This window comes from Hemicordylus capensis, chromosome 3 (genome assembly GCF_027244095.1).
Source record: "Hemicordylus capensis ecotype Gifberg chromosome 3, rHemCap1.1.pri, whole genome shotgun sequence".
NCBI lineage: Eukaryota > Metazoa > Chordata > Lepidosauria > Squamata > Cordylidae > Hemicordylus > Hemicordylus capensis.
In genome coordinates this window covers 148,603,760-148,622,979 of record NC_069659.1, presented here as the reverse complement: position 1 = coordinate 148,622,979, position 19,220 = coordinate 148,603,760, and the positions used below count along the sequence as shown (strand labels likewise).

The 19,220-nt window shown below is 45.7% G+C and overlaps 1 protein-coding gene across 3 annotated transcripts in view; it reads right to left on the bottom strand.

Moving 5' to 3' along the window:
* Positions 1 to 17,754, bottom strand: part of TMTC4 (transmembrane O-mannosyltransferase targeting cadherins 4) — a 64,826-nt gene extending 47,072 nt beyond the window's left edge. Inside the window, exons 1-3 of one of the 3 annotated variants that reach the window (XM_053305782.1) lie at positions 17,583 to 17,754; positions 12,941 to 13,156; positions 269 to 384 (exon numbers count right to left, since the gene is read on the bottom strand). In XM_053305782.1, the coding sequence (XP_053161757.1) occupies positions 269 to 384; positions 12,941 to 13,102 (278 nt within the window). In that variant the 5' untranslated portion in view covers positions 13,103 to 13,156; positions 17,583 to 17,754. Of the gene's footprint in view, positions 1 to 268; positions 385 to 9,739; positions 9,871 to 12,940; positions 13,157 to 17,074; positions 17,474 to 17,582 lie in introns of those variants that run through there. The other 2 variants (XM_053305783.1, XM_053305784.1) reach the window with 2 other exon arrangements.
* Between the last annotated feature and the right edge of the window lie 1,466 nt (positions 17,755 to 19,220).

The window sequence follows — 19,220 nt, the reverse complement described above, 5'->3', positions numbered from 1 at the left end:
GCTATTTCTGACATCTATATTCCTAGCAACAGGAAGAACGAACAACAGGACGCACCACTGCAGGAGAATCCAGGATGTCACATAATAGTTTCTGCCCAAATCTGTTTACAGGAAGCTCACCCCACGGCTGGAGGAATAGTATAAATGAAACATCCCCTCACATTAAAAGGCAGTATCTCAAGACATTCCCTGTGTCTCTCTGCCTTAAAGTTTTGTTTTTTAAATGGACAAAGCAATCAATCTTAAGTGCAGCCTAAAGTTTTCTCACCTGAAAGTAAATACAGTAAGTGGTCGATAGGATTTGTGGCTGGTATTGCTACTGAGTTTGCTTCCCCAAAAGTCATGATGCCACAGATCACCAAGTGGGGTTTCTGCCCTGAGGTCCTGTAACAATAAAAGAGTAACACATCTTTATCATCATCATGACTGAAAGTCTCAGCCTAGATAGAGGTAGCCATTTGGAAAACAAATCTATCACTTATACTAGAAATCTTGCTTCCTTCAGAATTCCATTCAATGTTATGGACAAGCAATTTCCCATTTGGCATCAAAAAATTCTATTCATATGCTTCCGAATCCAAACTGAAGTACCACACACCACTTCTAAGGATTAGTGTAATTTACAAGAATGTGGGATATGGCGATGCTACACACTCAAAGATCTATAAGTAAACAAAAAAGGGGGGGATGGGTTTTGTTCATCATAAAAATCACTAGCGGAAGGAAAAACTGGTTTTCTCCCAGACCGGACATGAATGTGAGGCTTCTCTCAGGGAAAAGACTGAGGAGACAGGGTGTGGACACAAGATTCTAGCAATCTCACCAAGAAAAATCCCACTGCAGAGATTAAAAAGGAGCCTAGGTCTATCACATAGGGTCTGGAATATCACCCAAAAACAGCCCAGCAGAAGTCACATTTTACAGTTAAATTATACCTTGGAAAAGGTGAGTCTTGATGAACTAGAACTAATGTGAGTTATTATGCAGAGTATGGCTGCTGGATTTGAAGGGAGAGGCCCCATCCCCAATATGCATCTCAATTACTAGTCGGGGGGGGGGGAATCCCCTCAATGTTTGGGAGAAGGGAAAGCACCACCAATGTTTAGCAAAGACCCCTCCCCACCACTGCAAGATTCTTATTTAGTTACATTTCAAGGCACTATCCTCTCCATGCTAAATTTTGGCTACACTCCTGGGATATGGTTGAAATGACTAGATTTTGATACTGTATATCATCATCAACTTGAACAAGCAGTCATACATGGCACTACCTAATGCACAAAGTGCTGTATGGTGCTTTTTTGGACCTTCCATCAACCCCATTCCCTTCAATCCAGATGACAAACTAAGGCTGAGGAACAGCAACTTGCCCACACCAATCAGCAAGTATAGACTTGAATCCAGAACTCTCCACCAACACCATTTTATCCATGAATTATACAGACAGTGAAGATGTTATGCACTCTAATGTCTTTCTAGAAGTCGATAAGGAAAAGGAAGTGTGTATTAAAAATGTTACACATTGCCTTTTCTACCCTTAAGGCTTTACATTACATTGATAAAAACCAGATATTCCATTAAATTTCCATCCTAAATGCAATGTAGCATGGATCTATTCATATTAAACTAATTTCACGATCCAGCTTAAAACATAATATACGTATGAAGTCTGTTAATAAGGTCCCCGGTTTAATGAATTCTGCATCTTGGATATAAGAGCTGTGTGTTGCACATTGCCATTTTCACCATTCTTGCCATCAGCAAACCATGACAGAAAGCACAATACCAGCAATACACAAGGCGACTCTTTGCGAATCGTTGCAGATTAACAAGGATATCAACAACTTAGCCTATTTGTGTTTCACAAGTGTACAAATGTCTTACATGTTTTTGCTTAAACGGTTTACATTCACAAGTGAACCCGAGGACAGGCCCCTCAAATGCATGGTACAGATAGGAAGGGTACTGTTGGACCTGTGTTCCACATAATGTGTAAATAACTATACCTGTGTACAAATCTGTACTTATGCGCATTGTATATTGAACTTCATGTGTGAATAGGGCTACTGTTAAACAATCATTATTCATTGTGTTTCTGGCACTTCAAACAGAGGACCAAACTAGACATTACTAACATCAGATTATCACGTCTAGTTTGGCCCTTAGAGCTCATTTTGAAAGTATCATGCCCACAAATAAGTTTAACTGAAGCAACACGGAAATAATGGAGAGACTATCTGTTGCCAAAGCAATATAGAACATTAAAACAGAGATAGTCGTTAGGAATGTGCAGTATACGTACAAGGCTCTTTTTTCGTTCAGATTTGCCAATTTCATCCCTCAGAGTCCACATACCTGCATCTCTTCTACCTGCACTGGCTCCTGGCCATCTGTGCAGCAGATTAGGGCAAAACCCAACACTGTGTACAGATCAGAGTGACAGGCTTCCAAATAGGAAGCCAACATTCAGATCTTGGTCATGAATCCCACTGGGTGGCCTTGGGCAAAGACTAAAAACCATTTCTCAAGCCCAACTGATGGCAACAAGAAAGCCGCTGAAAGGCAGCTGCAGCATGGTGCACATCATGCAGAGCCACCCGAATCACATTATTTTTCACCTGGTGTAAACACTGGTGAGGGCTGTCCTACATGATCCAAGATTTTGTATATTACAAAAAGGTGACATGAAGCCACACCCTGGGGGAGCAGGCTACCACTGTGATAACTCTGTATAGAGTTTCCATTTAACCTATCTCACAGGATTGTGAGGACAGTGTGCTATTCTGTGCTTGGGGGGGGGGGGGACAGCATATAAAAGAGATACATAGATAGATAGAGTGCAAGTCTTCCGATGGCCACCTGAAACTCTACTGCCACCTGAGTAGACCTAACTGTTCCCCTCCATATGGTGGAGGAGGACGCACCTTGAACTGGGCACATGCAAGAATATGGTAGAAATAGCTACCTGTTTTAACTAAGGTGTTCTCTGGGATTTATGGAGCTTCAGAGGAGGAAGGAAAAGGCCAGCTGGTTGGGAGGCCCCTGCCATACCCCAAACTCCCCATCCATCCCAGTGGACTGTAGCCTCTCTTTGAGACAGGGAGCTCTGGTTGCTACTTGTAAATCCTCAAGGACTTGGCAGAGGACAGCAACATTCCAGTCCTGGCTAAGACACCATCACAACTAACTCTGCTGAAGAGAAGCAGTCCATCAAAGGTATCTGCAGTGACAGAGACTTCCCACAAGTTAGCTGCTTGCTGTTCAGTCTAGGAATATAATGAACTAGCTGATCCCGCACAGAGCATCTGTGCGGCAGTACACTCCCCCCACCTTCTGCCCTACTCCCCCCCCCAGCCTTCAGCCCCAGTGCGCTCCCCCCACAAGCCTTCTGCCCCAGCTTGCTCCCTCCTCTGTTTCCCTCTCTCTCTCTCTCTCATTCGTGCTTCCTCCCCCGCCCCCCGCTTTTTAGCCTGCTTGTGTTTTCCCCACTGGCCGTTGCCACCTCCTCCTTCCTCCAGTCCCTGGTGATGGTTGGCCAAGCGTTCAGCCGGCTCCTACCTGTATGGCCCTCCCTCTAGAGAGCTCTTCCGAAGCAGCCAGCCGTTTGTCTCTGCCCAGCCAGGCTCCGCCACTTTCTCTCCCCTCAGCTTCCCCCCTCCCTTCTGCCCCAGTCCGTTCAGTTCTCCTCTCCACTTGCTTGCTTTCCTTCCTTTCCTCCCCTCCCCAAGCGGCCACTTCCCTACGCGGCCAACCTCTGCCCAGCCAATCTGGCGCCTCCACCGCCCAGACAATCCGCTGGGTTGCCAGGATGCATCCCCACAGAGGCACATCTACAAGAATAAATATAATAGATAGCAAGTAATGAGACCATCCAAGTCCCTCATTTGTTGTGTCTGAAAGTTCCTCTAGTAGATTGCATTTACACAGAATGAAATGCATTCTAGGGGTGTGACCGAACCGGTCCGGAGGCCATTCTAAAGGCCGCCGAACTGTCCGGACCGGTTCGGACCTGGCCGGTCCGGGTCCGGGTGGGGGGTCTTTCTTTAAGGGCGGGGAGGGCTTACTTACCCCTCCCGCCTCTTTGCCCCCTCCAGCACCCGTATTTTACCGAGTAATTGGGGCACTGGAAACCAGCCGCCCCCGCCGCCCCCCCACGAGCAGATTAGGGCCAAAGCTACTACTGCCGCCGTCGCCCGCCCGCCCACCCAGCCGCCCGCCCGAGTCCTCACCAGATGTTGTTTTAAAAAAAGAGAGGCGCTCGCGAACAGAGCTCCTCTCTCTGCAAAGTCCCGGACGCTACTGAGGCTTTGCGTGCGCGCCGCAAAGGACACCTGGGAGTTCCGCCGGAGGCCCGGTCTACCCGCCGGGACGAGGAGGCCCGGTCTACCCGGCCTCGTCCCGGCGGGTAGACCGGGCCTCCGGCAGAACTCCCAGGCGTCCTTTGCGGAGCGCACGCAAAGCCTCAGTAGCGTCCGGGACTTTGCAGAGAGAGGAGCTCTGTTCGCGAGCGCCTCTCTTTTTTTAAAACAACATCTGGTGAGGACTCGGGCGGGCGGCTGGGCAGGCGACGGCGGCAGTAGTAGCTTTGGCCCTAATCTGCTCGTGGGGGGGGCGGCGGGGGCGGCTGGTTTCCAGTGCCCCAATTACTTGGTAAAATACGGGCGCTGGAGGGGGCAAAGAGGCGGGAGGGGTAAGTAAGCCCTCCCCGCCCTTAAAGAAAGGCCCCCCTTCGGTGCCAGTCCGGACTGCTCCGGACCAGGCACATCCCTAATGCATTCTGTCACTACCAATCATATAGCACAGAAAAACGGCAGAAAAGGTTAGTTGGAAACCACCTCCTCTGTTCCACAAAACGATAGCTTGTCCCTAAGCACATTTACGCTGAAGTAAGTCACACTGTATTCAGTGAGGGTTATTGACAGATGTGTGTGCACAGAACTGTAGCCTTCAGTGCATTCTCTTTCCATCAAATCGTTCTGAGAGAGTAAAAGCATATCAATATATTTGTTCTGCACTAATAGAAATTTAGTCATGATGGGAAAATGGCAGGCAACCTCATTACATTCACAAAATAGAATGCAAATAATAAAATTATTCATGCATGGTGCCTAGAGTATTATAACACAGAAATAATTTGCACAGCTTATATCCACAGGCTTTAAAAAACCTTCAATAAATAAGAAAATAAGGAAAAGCAAATAGGAGATTCAAAAACACTTTTAATTGAATTTTGGCCTTCTGGAAGTTAGCTCTGAATATTTTATAGGTTTAAATAGAAAAATAGGATTTTGCCCTGGACAGGAGAGTCAATGCCCACCTATATACCTCTAAAGCTCAATTGAGCTGAATGAGATGTGAATGGAGCTGTATTGGTTTATGAAGACACTGAATCACCTGTTGTATAAGAAGGTGAAATTCAGTTGCACAATGCCTTATACAAAGAGTTAATTCTCACAACCACTTTGGATTTATCTTATACTTGTGAGCACAGCAGAAGTCTTATTACAACTTATCAAGGACTCACAAAATATATTGAGGCATAAGCTTTCACTGGCTGCAGCTCACTTCAGCAGATACTTTCCTCAGTTTCCACTGACAGTGATTTTTTGTCAGCATATATTGAATTGACCAGTGGAGATGCAACACAGGCCTGATCACCTGGCCATGATTAGGAGATTGGAGAGCAACTTCTTTCTCGTCTCTTCCGCCTTCTCGTGCAAGCATTCCTGCTTGCCTTCCCTATTGGGCCAACTATTTAGAGCCAACTATGGTTAATGTAATGTGCATTACTCTTCACACTAACCATGGTCAGCTGAAACCATGGTTTGTAGACCTGGTTCTAACCACAGATGCACATACTGGTTTCAAGATTACCATGTCAAGATGGTCATCTTGAAACCAGATGACTGTGTTAAAGACTGAACACATAACATCATAGTTGGTTCTAAACAGAGAAAGAACAGGGAGGAGAAGTGTGCACACACCTGCTGGGAGCCCCCACTCTCCTAACCACAGTTAGGAGATCAGGCAGCATTACATCTGTAATATGAAGATGACTGAGTGGTCAATCCAAATGTTCCACTATGGGCCCTGATGCAGATTTAGTGTCACCACAAGCAGACTACAAGTCCTGTATGCATTTTCTTGGAACTTGATATATGTGTTACTCTTGCAATATGAATGGTGCCAAAACCAGCATCATGGTGGCAAGTTTTCTAGCTCTGTTGCTGACTCCTGCAGCATTCATGGCCTAAATGGGAGCCATCACACAATGCCCCACCAATGAACAAACAAACAAATGGACACGGTCAGAGAGTCATACTATGGATGGCCCCAATTCATGTGGCGAGTACTGCTTCATACTACAACCCAGTCGAAAATAGATCACTGGAATGATGTTTTCCACATCATCCATATGGGGAGAGTAACATGTTAACCAGCTCTGAGTTCTATAGAACCCAGTGGCACCTGGTTCAGAGGGAACATGCACAGGATCAGGTTCTTGGAAGACTTTGCAGTGTTATACTAAACTGGCATGAAGCCTACTGTGGAGCACTCGGATGACAGCTGCATCACCCCCTCCTTAAATCTGGGCTGACAAATTTTATATGTATCACAGCAGTTGGAGCTTATGCTCCAGAAGCAGTTGTGTGAATTAGCCCTAAACTACAAGCAAATAAGTAGAAAGGGAGAATGCAAACTGGGAAAGCTACCCCCCACTTTTAAGTGCTTTTACTGTATAGATGTACAAAACAAGAAAAAATAGAGGCTAGTTTTTCCATTTAATTTGAAAAGAATGTACATTTTCCTCTTTCAGTCAATCTCTCAAATGTTTGATTTTAAACAGTAGTCTTTGCATTACTGGGTGTTAACATTCTAAGAAAGGCTTGACATTCTAATTAATGCATGTAGCAGAGATGTACTCTGCCTGAAATGCTTTACTTGTTCAAATGTTTGCCTTCTGAAAACACACAAAAGACAAATCATTGCAGTACACCGCTTTAAGGGGGAGAAAGGAGAGCTGCTTATAATGGCAAGAAAGCATCTGGAAAACAGCCTTGAACACCAATAAAATCCAATAACAGTCTGCTCTGTGCGACGGTAGGCATGAGGCCAGTTGGAAGAGTATCTTTCATTAGAATTGAAAAGGAAAAGGGGGCGGGCCAAAAGTTAACAAAAGCATCACAGTGTGGTGTGCAACACTGGCCTAGTCATAATCAATAGATCTACAAAATGACTTCACCTGCAGGAGCTCACATAGAAAGCAAATCAAATACGTTGTGCTGCTTAATAAAGCCAACATTTATTATGTCTTGGCTCTTTCTCCATCACCTGATACTCTATTAATTTGACATTTCCCAAAAGCTATTTTAAATATGGGAAATTTGATAAGAAGAGAGAGAGAGAATGAGAATGAGTATCCATGGAAAACACATTGTTTAGTTTTAGGAGGAATGATTGCAAAATGCCTCCTATAGCCTTTGGAGTCAGGCAGTACATAAATTTAATAAATAATAAAAGAAGAAAAAGAATATAAACTAAGTGCTCCCATTTTTAAAAGAGGGCTGTATAAGAATGGATCCATTTTATTCAGCTGTCCCTGAGCAAAATCTGAGCCTTAATGCAGTTTTGGAGAGGAAAACACTTAAACTGAACATTAATTTCTTTAATATAGAAGTGTTGGGACAAGTAGAGCAAATTGTATGCACAGAAACAACAACAGGCTAGCTAAATGGATTATGAAAGGGTATCCCAATGTGGATCAGAGCGGCCTGCTGTGTGACGCTTGTGTACAAGGATTGGGTATGAGCCAAAACACATTGCAACAGAAATTTCCTACCGAAAAGCAAATATGCGTATTTATTTATCACAATTTCTCCAAGGAGCCCTGGGCAGCATACAGCAGGTTTCCTCCTTTGATCATCACAAAACTCTGAGATAGGCGAGGCTGAGAGATGAAGACTTGCACAAGTCTGGCTGAAAGGAGACTGGACCCCAGGCCTCCCTGTTCAAATTGATACACTCTCCACTTACCATACACCAATTCTTGGGTATGAGCGAAGGTCAGGCAGCGACACAGTAAGGAGGAGAAAAACAGACCTGCCTAAGCCGTGACTGAGCAGGCCGCACTGCAGAAGGAGTAGTGAGTATCCATACTGCTGGCAGAAACATGGAACTCGTATTTGATTTAAGCATCAGAGTAGGGATGTGTACAAACCAGTTCAGCGGTCCTTTTGCGGACCGCCGAACCAGTTTGAAGGTCTGGTGGTTCGGCAGGATGGTGGTGGTTACCTTTGAGGATCGGGGAGGATGCTTTTAACCCACCCCACCCCTGCTGCATTCTGCCTGCTGGCGCTGTCTTTAACATTGCTGGCACGGGGCAGCAGCGTACCTCCTTGCCACCCCAGTCAGCATCAAACCGGAATGTATTTCTAGCTTTAAAAGTGCCTCAGTCATTGCTTGAGAAAGTTCTAGTTCGCTGCATATGGACAGATCCAGCAAACTGGCTTGAGGTTCGCTGCCACAGTGCAACTCAACTTGAGGCCACTTCACACATTAAGCGTAAAATCCAGGGTTGCCACTTGGTGTGCATAAGGCAGGAAGGCATGGCCCATCCGGGAATCCCAGTGTGTGCACACATGGAGGATGCATCCGACCAGAAAGATGGAGCTTTACAAGCAAGGATCAAATGATCAAACATTTGGGTTCAGTTCCAGGGCAGAATCTTGAGTATTTAACTTTCCAGCTCAGTTTTAATTCAGACACCAGCTTCAAAAAATAGTTCAGGAACCAGTTCAGCCAATTCAAACCAGTTTTGGAGCAGCTCAGATACATTTCATAAAGACTGACACCTAAACGTAATGATTAAAATTCAGTCCCTATAAAATGGACACAATTATGAAAATATATCTAACTTAAAAGCATCTATTTTCATTCAGTAATCATACAGACTTCAGAACCAAGTAAATAATCTCTTTTCACGGAGGGGACAAAAAAAGTTGCAGCCCCAAAATCTTATTCCACATTGATTCACATATCAGGAATAGAAAATACATTTTGAAGTATATCTCCCCCCCCGCCCCCCCAGCACCAGAAAGCAAGCAACAGTTTGCAGTAACCGGGAAAGCTGCAGCTGTGCAATTTCTGCTTGTCATGCAGCTTGGTACCAAGGCATGGTCTGAAGATATATGCAGCAACCATGCTGAAGCTAAGCAGGGCTGGGTCTGATCTGTGCCTGGATGGGAGATTGTCTGGTAGCCCTCTATATCAGGGATTCTCAACGTTGGGTCCTCACATGTTATTGGACTTCAACTCCCATAATCCCCAGCCCCAGTGGCCTTTGGTTGGAGATTATGGGAGTTGAAGTCCAATAACATCTGGGGACCCAATGTTGAGAATCCCTGCTCTATATGGTATTCTGTATACTGTCTCGAGTTCCACCATGGAAGAATAAATAAAGTTAATGAATCAAATGGAACAGAATCCCCACTGGGGCGGAGGGAAGTGGGAACCTAACTTCATGGAATTGACATTTCATCCCACAGCATTTGCCCAGCTGCCAGGAGAAAATGCAAGGTGCCTTCAGGGAACCAGAAGCAGCCTCTCGTTTATAGAACAGATCTCTACATACAGGGAATTCTCTCTGCTTTCTAGCCTTAAAGAGCCAGCAGCTCTTGAAGGTTGAAATCCTATGCTTATTTACCTGGGAGTAAGACCCACTGAATACAATAGGACTTACATCTTAGGCTTGTGCTGCAAGTCGAGAAGGGAGAGAGCATGTCACACATTGCAATATATGGATATTTCCATCCTTACTGCCAGGGCTGGGTAGGCTCTTTCAATAGTCTAGCACTTGCAAGCAGAATGTAGCTGGTGGGGAAAGGAACAGACAGCAAGATATGAATTCTCTATGAAGCTTTTAAAAAGCAGAATACCTAATTCAGCAGCTTCTCCCTTCAAGGGATCCTGAGCAATTATCTATCTATCTATCTCTTGTTCACACAGTCAGACAGGTGTTATTGACTGGTTTGTTTGTTTTATCCAGACATCAACATGACTGTATTATACAGGCACCTGATTGAGATGCTGGTAAATATTTAAAGAGTAATAGCAACCCTTTAAATATTTGCAAGAAATCCACAGGAAAACCCACTCACTCAGATGGTAGCCACCAGCACCCCAGGCCAGAGTAGGAAGAGTTTACTTGGCTACATGTTGTATAGTGGATTGCAGTTCCAGCTATTTCTGCTGTAAAGTCCACACAGAGGCGCCATCCCACTGGACCGCAAGGGGGAAGTGGGTGGTGGCAGACCCTGCTGTCTCTAGGGACCCCCAAATCATGAAGGACTCTGTCGCACCACTACTGTCAGCCTACAGGAATTTCCTTGCCTGGTGGTGAGTGCTGCTACTGTTACTCTCTCCCTCCCGAAGTGGCCAGGTGGGCCAGCTGCAGCCCAGCCCCAGGGTGGCCACTCTCCTGCCATCACAGCCGGGAGATGACAGAGCTGAGAATCATCTCCCGGAGCCGCAGTGAGTATGGGCTCCAGGAGGTCTCCTCTGTGCCCAATGCGGGGCGGCCATCGGAAGACTAAGGGGCTCTCTCCTTGTGTTGCCAGTGCAGACTGGGGCTGCTGCTCTCTCCCCACACCCAACGATCAGCTGATTGGTGAATGGGCGGGGCTTGCAGAGGCCTGTCTACCTCCATGAAGCTCTCCAGAATGGAAGAACTCTCATGCTTGCCACACAAGTGCAGAGAAGCAAGGAAGCAGAGCAGCCAGACTTGACTACAGATACCAGAACGCTGTGCATGCCTTCTGCCTTGCCTGCCACTGTCTCCTTAGTGTGAGAAGCCTGTGCCTACCTCATTCGCAGTAGAACGCATGGGGCTTGTGTGACTTATTCCCCACTTCCTATATTTCCGGATTGGTTTGGGATAGGGTTTTGATATCAGGTACAGATGTAGGGCAGGGTGAGGGTGGGGGGGCTCCATTAAATATATGGAGCATATTATATATTATATATCTGAAGCATATTAGTCATTTTTTTGGATTTAAATCCCCACCCCCACCCCAAATTCCTATAATTGGCTTGCTTCAAGGTAGAAAATTACAAAAAACTCCTGTAACTGAAGCCCCACCCCCCCACCCCTGGGCCATCTTTCTACTTCCATGTGGAGGACTCTACGCTTTGCCTTCATAAAAAAAGGGTAAAGCACCCCACTTTTCTGCTCAACCCTTTAGATCTCCTGGAATGGCTTGGCATATGGCTTTGATATTGGGCACAGATGTAGGGCAGGATGGGAGGGCTCTGTATATCTAATCTGAAGCAGATTGGTCAATCTCTTGATTTTTAATAATTTGTGAATGTTTTTTAAGCTTTTACACAGTGGGAATTGTGCAAACAAGAATGCTGTGTGAAACCATGGGTGTGTGTGGATAGATAGATAGATAGATAGATAGATAGAATGCTTATTTTGCAAGGAGGCCCCGGTAAGCCCACTATGTCTAGCTACCAAGTTACCTAGCTGCACCTCTGAGTCCACACTGCACAATATCAGGATGTTCCTCTCATGACTGGCCAAACTTTACTCACAGTGTTTATGTTGCAAGTAAAAGCAGATTTATGTGGTGAAAAGCTCTTTTTATATTAACTTTTCAGTAATTAAGAGGCTTTTTTGGTTGCTGAACTTGCTCTCAGTTTTCATTTTTACCAAAGAACTAAATCTATAAACGTGGGGGACATATTTTGTTAATATTCTTTTCTCCTTTCCTTGATTTTAGAATATATAGGTCAACTACTCAGTTAATCAATGAAACACTATTAAAAAGTGCTCTAGTAATTGGACAGTAGTTGTTTTTTTTAAAGAAATTGTATCGATATTTAATACAACTCCAAAAGCTATGGATAGTTAAGAAACTGAATGAATGAATGAATGAGTGAATGAATGAACGAATAAATAAATAAATAGAGGCATTCCTCCTCTCGCACACAGGGGGAAGACCTCTTCCGAGATGGTGTCTGTTGCAATATGCATATATATTATTGTCATGATCCATGCTCTGAGCAGTAGCATGGAGTCTGACCCCAAGGAGGAGGAAGCACCAGACTAGGCCCAGGCCAGAACCTGAGCCTGCCAGCTGGGAGCTCCCAGAACCACCACTAACTGAGCTTGAGTCTGAGCTTCTCAATGAACTGGCCTCATCCACATCATGTACCTCACACTCCCCCAATGGCACAACAGCACCAGCAATAAGCCATGAGGGACTCAATGGGACAGAGAAGAAATGCTAGACTCCAGGCCAGAGGACTGCCCCTTTAAATTTGTCTGCTCTACAGGCAGGGAGGCAGAGCCTGGGAAGGGTAGTCAGCGCTTGTAGGTATTTAAGCAAGCTGCTCACTTGGTGATATCCAGGGTTCTGCAAGTCTGACTGCAGGACAGGACAATTGCTTTTATATGTATATTCAGATTTAATTTATGAAATGACTACTGCAGTTAAGTGAATTTGACTAAGAGTTCTTTAACAGGGTGACAGCCCTGGCTGCTTTACAGAAGACCACTCTTCACAGAGTGACCTTGCAGTCAAAACATTTTTTTTTTAAGGGAAGAACACACCAATAGCCCTTGTTCTTCAACTTATAGGTCATCAATCAAAGCCTTACTGAGGACATTTAATTAAACAAAGGCAGCCTTGCAAATAAACCCACAAGTGCTGCTAATCCACAGAGAGCAATACTAATATTACCCACTCATATTATTTGTTGCAAAACACAACTCAAAACACAAAACACAACTCAGTGTTGTGCAAAACAACACAATCCTTTATAGTCACAAAAGCTTCCCTGCCTGCCTCCTGTCTGGAGGATCTTTGTGGCCACCGACGTCCATGCTAGTGCTCATTTACAAACCTTGAACTATGAACTAAGACCGAAAGGCACCAACCTTATTATTGATTATAGCTTCAGAGTCATCAAAGACAAAGTCCCCATCATAGCTGTTAGCAAAGCAGAGGAAGGAAAGGAGACCCACAACTGTTTTAGCCCAGTATGGTGGAAGGGACAATAGTGGTATGTCATGGTCCAGGTTAATTTCTGTCTGCGCCATTCTGTGCAATACTTGTCGAACATTTGGAGTGCCAACATTATGCTGGTTGCAAGTCTGAAAGAAACAAAAACACACACATGTACAGCTAAGAACCTTATAAATGAAACCCACAAAAGTCAGCAGCCTACAAAAATCTGTAGTAACCCAGTGTACTGATGTCACATATGCTATACTGGTGAATAGTACATACAGACTTTCATTTGCAAAGAACTGATGGCCTAAGGTGGGCAAATGGAGTAGGAAGAAGAAAAGAAAGCTGTCCTCCAATGTACAACAGATCTGTATCTGAATATGGATATGTGGCATAAATACCACTTGGCAGGATTCGACAGGTCACCACATTACTTGCACTCTGTGGTTAAGTGACCACTTGGTAATTGACTGTCTGTATCCAACCAGAGTTTGGAACGCTTGGGGCCTAGTCTATTTATAAATTTCAATCATACTTCAAACATAATCTAGAGTTCCCAAGCTCTTGAACATTCACTCATACCTCTACCACACTCCAAATCAAGCAGAATTCTCACCAAGACGAAGAAACAACCAACCCTCTAGGCATATTCAGACATTATGTTGTACAGATGTCAAAAACACATGTCTGTTTTTGTCTGAATGACTGTACCTGCATTCATTTGAACAGTAAACCTGGGCTCCTCAAAGGAATGGTAAAGGAAGAGTATTGCTGTGCCTGTGCTTAACATAACATAGCCCTGTTCCTCCACTGAACATGCTTACAGGGCCTGAAACCGATCGGACGTCCTACCCCCTGCCCGTCACTTACCCTCCCAGTCCTGCTCTTCACATTTACTGCAGTTTGTCTAAAAAGAGAGCAATGCTGTAAGCGTGATCATGAACCTTTCTGTGATCTCTAACCCTTCCTTCCTCTCAGCACAAGTTTCTTTGCCCTCTCCCTTTCCCCATCCCTAGCTCATTAATCCAACTATCTGCCTAGACACTTCTAACGATTCATAACATTTATTAAATAGAAGCATGCAAAATATTGCTTCTGTACCAGCAATGCTGTAAAGATCTTAGAAAAATAGAGGTTCCTGTCAAGCATTGTTACCCTTGTGAGCGGGCATCACATGAGTAATAATGATTGACAAGCATCCCAAGGGCAACCAATGCGGCTGTGGAATGGTGACATTAATAACCGAGTTGGCAGCAAAGGCGGCTAAAACCATATTTTCAACCCAGATTGGGTTCTGAGGTGAAATGGATCTGTAGGACTCCCCTAGAACTTCCAGGGTTCTGGTACACTTTGAAATCTATCTGGATCAGGCCCTTAGATGCCTCCAGGCCCCTCACGGGTAATTTACACATTACAGCAGCCCTCTTTACTGTCCTACTTTACTGTGCACGGTTTACCAAGGTAAGGCAGAACGCCACTTCTACTCTCCCCCCCGCCCCAAGGCCCACCACTGGGACAGAATGTATGAGTACTACCATACACTTAGAAGAACCTCCATTATTCTCGGATTGTTTAAAGCATTGTGGAGGGTGTGGCTAGTGATGCTGGGAACTATAGGAATGAGGCTCACATGGTGCCAGGATGCACATGCCACTGTGCCCAGGCCTCTATTCCCTGCTCTAGGTCCTCATCACCAGGAATAAAGACATCCTCATCTTCCCCAACTTCATTGTGAATGATGTGAAGTGGGGCAGGGCCACAGAACAGACAGTCACATTTGTGGCATTACGGCAGTAACAGAAGTGGACACTGTGACGCCACTGTCCTATACCAGGATCACAAGATGCTCAGGAAGATGTGCACTCCAGATTAGTTCAAGAATGGATTTGAAGAGGTGGTTCTTCCCATTCTGAATTTTAAAAACCTGTAGAACAAAAACTGTGTGTGTTCAGGGCACTTCCACATGATTTCCAGGGTATCTTCAAGTGCAGCATCCAAAGTATTTTACCCACAATGAACCTGGGAACAGCATGTTAGATCTTCTGTCTACCCATGCAACAGATACAGAGCTCTCTGACCTTTGCCCAGAGTGTGCAGTCCATGAAAGGAGAACAGAGATGCTCAGTGTGCTAAATCCCCCCATATATTTAATTTTTCTCTGCAGATATTGTTGCTTCAAGTGCAAAAGATCCTAAGAATCACAGTCTGGATACAGTGAAGATTCCTTAAGAAGTTTTAATGTGCTCATGTTGAGTTCAATTTGAAATGTGTGCACCAAAGCACATAACAAGCATGGTCCTAATGTAAGAAGATATGGTTTCACCATAAATATGTAGTAATTGCCATGGCTAATCCAGGAGTTCTCGCATTTGGGTCTCCAGATGCTGCTGAACTACAACTCCCATCATCCCAGTCACAATGGCTAAAGGTTGAGGATGACAGTCCAACAGCTTCTGGGGACCCAAGTTTGGGAACCCTTGGCCTAATAATTTCTACATTTATCAAGAGTGGGGGAAAACACATTTTATGCTGCTAAAGTTGCCAATTATCAAAAGGAATTTCTTCAAAAAGTAAGGAATTGCATTATCCCATTACTCCATTGCTTCAGCAAAACTCTAATGAAGTACAGGTCAAAGAGCAGCAGACTAAGCCACTGCTGGAGTGATGGGGCTACAAAACAGTTTCTAAAAATGTATCTGCCTTAAGGTTTCTCTGTTATCTTCAGGCCTGGTATCTCTGCTCCACGCATCCAAGCCAGTGTCTGTTACCATTCATTTCCAACTCCCACAACAAGGAAAATACAACCTTTCCCCACAAAATAATGTTCAATTCCATGCTATATTTTGATTGCAAGCCTTATACTTCATGCTCACAGAATTTTAGATCACTCCCCCCTAAAAAAAAAAAAAAACCACCAAAAAAACCCAATTGGGGATGCAGAATTCACAGGCCCTTCACTTTCACGTTCAGGCTAGATACACGAGACTGTAACAAGTGATTTTGTTTTGTTTTGGTCTTTTCAATCACTGTGCTGCATAGCAACATTTCCACATTCCGTTTACTATCTTGTACAATCGAGAGAGAAGAAAGACATCAGTCGTTACTCAGCTTATGAAGATGCCAAGCACTACTAATGAAAAGCAAAAGCCTTTCAGAAACACCAAATGGACTAGCTGTTGTACAGAGGTATTCAGTCCAGGACTGAGCCCTTGTTACTATAGCAATGCCCCTAGAGAAGTACCTGTAAAAAATTTATGAAGTGGTATACAACAGTTAACAGGAACCTTCCAGTATTATGCTAATATTCCAATTCCTTGATGCTTTAAAGCCAAACGACTGACCAAAATATACACAGACCTCCAATAGTTAAAAGATTTGTTTTCAAAAGAGGATTTTCACACATATACTATCCAGTAGAGCTAAAATGGATCAGTCTGTAGAAGTTTTAGTTCTTAATCAGGACACTAAAAAGTTATCTATTTCCCAAACAAAGGACAGATATATGCACAGAACTATGGAATAGCTGCCTACTGCCCTCTCCTCGCTGAATTCTAAAGTTCTGCAGGTCTCTCTCTCTCTCTCTCTCTCTCTCCCCTGCAGGATTGCAGCTTGTCTTATGGCTCCTGCTGTCTTTGTCCAGTAGGTTTTGCAGGGCATGGATAATGAATTCTGTTTTCTGGTTCTCATCAAAAACTCAAAGATCATTTAAACCTTCCCACAGTTTATGAACAAGGGAAGACCATTTTAAGGATTTTGCAAGCCTGCAATTTCCACTAAGTGGCAGAGTATCAAAACCACCAATAAACTAGGCTTAACATTCTACCGTGAAAAACTTGGGGTTTTTTGCTTTTTCTAGCAGTGCTCCTGTGCTTTCCCCAGGCAAGTAACCAGATTTATTTGCTTACACGAACGAAGCTAAGCATTGTGCCTGCACACAAAAGACCAGATGCCCGAGATCCAGCTCTCCTGGACCTTAACACAGTGCAGGAATACATCAAAGGTCCACTAGCAACATTGCTAAAAGAAAACGTGCAGCCTAAGCCTATGCATGCCATGCTTACTCGAGAATAAGTCCCACTAAGTTGAAGGGCAGCATACTTCTCAGCACCTCTGTTCAGGATCGCAGGCTTCGTTCCCCTAGCCCCAGCCCCACACTATAGCAAAGCAGACAATATACGCCTCCGATGGAACTGGAAAGCTTCCAGCAGTCGGGATGGGAGGCGACAAGCGACACCAACAACTCTGGCAGAGAGTAACAAGGAGTTGAGAGATGGGGGGAGAAAAAGGCTAGATGCCCAAGTACACCAGAAGTGATTTGATCCGTATTCGGAGTCGCCATCTCCGTTTCAGCAGGACCCTTTTGTTCTGCTTGCTGTGCTTCCTTTTGTCTTGGGAGAGTGTTCTTTAGGTGGGTGCAAACCAAGCGCTCTCCTGCCGCATAGAGGGATCTCAGGGAGCCCAGGGACACTACCTTGCAGAGGGACCCCCTCCGATCCGCCGCCGCCGCCACCTCCTCCCTTTGCCTCCTCCTAGTCCCTTCAACGCCCACCCCGCCCCAGCTGGCTTTACCTGCACCTAGAAGGAGCCCGAGCGGCATTTCCCACCCAAGCGCGGGACTCTGCCCGCTCACTCTCCGGCTGAAGCCGCGGGGCCAGAGGATGGGCCGGGCCGAGGGAGGAGTCGGCTTCCCTTTCGCTCCCGAAAGCCTCCTCTGAGCCTATTGGCTCGCCCCGCTTCCTTCTCCTCCTCCCCTCCCGGCCCCTCCGAAGTAGTAGTCCCTGCTCATTGGACAGGCAGCCTTGACGCCTGGAAGGCGGAGCAAAACAAGCGCAGGGAGGGAGGAAAAGACGAGCGAGGACAAGCAAAGGGCCGGCTGTGGAGCAGAGCCGGGCTGATGCGGAGCGGGGCTTGCTGGAGGTCGTGGGTCAAGTTGCCTTCTTCCATCAAAAAAGTCAAGGGTCGTCTGGCTTCCAGGCCCAGCCATCGTGATCTGTGTTTCCACCTGGTGTCGTATGCCACAGTCCCAAGATCTCAGCCTTTTACTCTTTTACACCCCACTCCTGCCTGGCACCGATGCCACTTCCGACACCCCCAGGCTCCTTCGAAAAGCAAAATTCATCTGGTGATATTTCTCCCATCACCGTGTCTGCTACTGAGGCAAGAGACCACCCCCCCCTGCGGCTGAGGAGCCTTGCCAGGGATAGGATGATATCTTGTCCCATTGGTCCTGAATTGCAGTTTAGAATCTCCTATCTAACATGGATTTAAGTGCAGGAGGGGTGTGGTCGTGTGCTGTGGTGGGGAGACAACCACGCTTTCACAACTTTGGGCCCCCCACTGTTAGTGAGAGTATAAGAAGGTCGTTAAAACCTTGTTTCAGAATCACTATAACCCAAGAAAAGTGATCTTGAGTATGTTCTCAGACAGCAGGAGTGAGCTCCTTCCCTGGTGGCACAGTGGTAAAACTGCCGCCCTGTAACCAGAAGGTTACAAGTTTGATCCTGACCAGGGACTCAAGGTTGACTCAGCCTTCCATCCTTCCGAGGTCGGTAAAATGAGTACCCAGAATATTGGGGGCAATATGCTAAAATCATTGTAAACCGCTTAGAGAGCTCTGACTATAGAGCGGTATATAAATGTAAGTGCTATTGCTATTGGGGATACTTTTAACTCCTGCTAAATGGATAAAGAGGCACCTTTCAAAATAGTGATCTTTATATTTAGCAGGAGAAGAACCTGTTACTCATTCCCAGCATATGCCTATTTTGTTTTTCTTTTGGTTGGTGGACCCTTTGTGGACAGGGAACTATCTTTTTCAGTGTGAACTGCTTTAATACTCTTTTTAATTGAAAAACAGATCATAATCTATATATATAATTCTCCTGGGTGTGCCAGGCAAAAATGCTTCCCGGCAGCCCAGCTGATTGGCTGGGCTGCGGGGGCGCCAGATTGGTCCTGGCACACCCAGGAGAATTAACTGGCTGCAGGCAGCGGCGGGCCCAGCCGCGGCGGCAGGGGCACTCTGGGGCCGCTGGCGGCGGGGGCAGCAGCACTCTGGGGCCAGTAGCGCCGGCCACGGCAGCACCACTCTGGGGCCAGCAGCGGCACCACTCTGGGGCTGGTCGCGGTGGCCCGGTGGTGGTGGTGCAGCAGGGGCGGGGACCCAGGAGAACCGCGGAGGCGGATGCAGCTCGACCACTGTGGTTG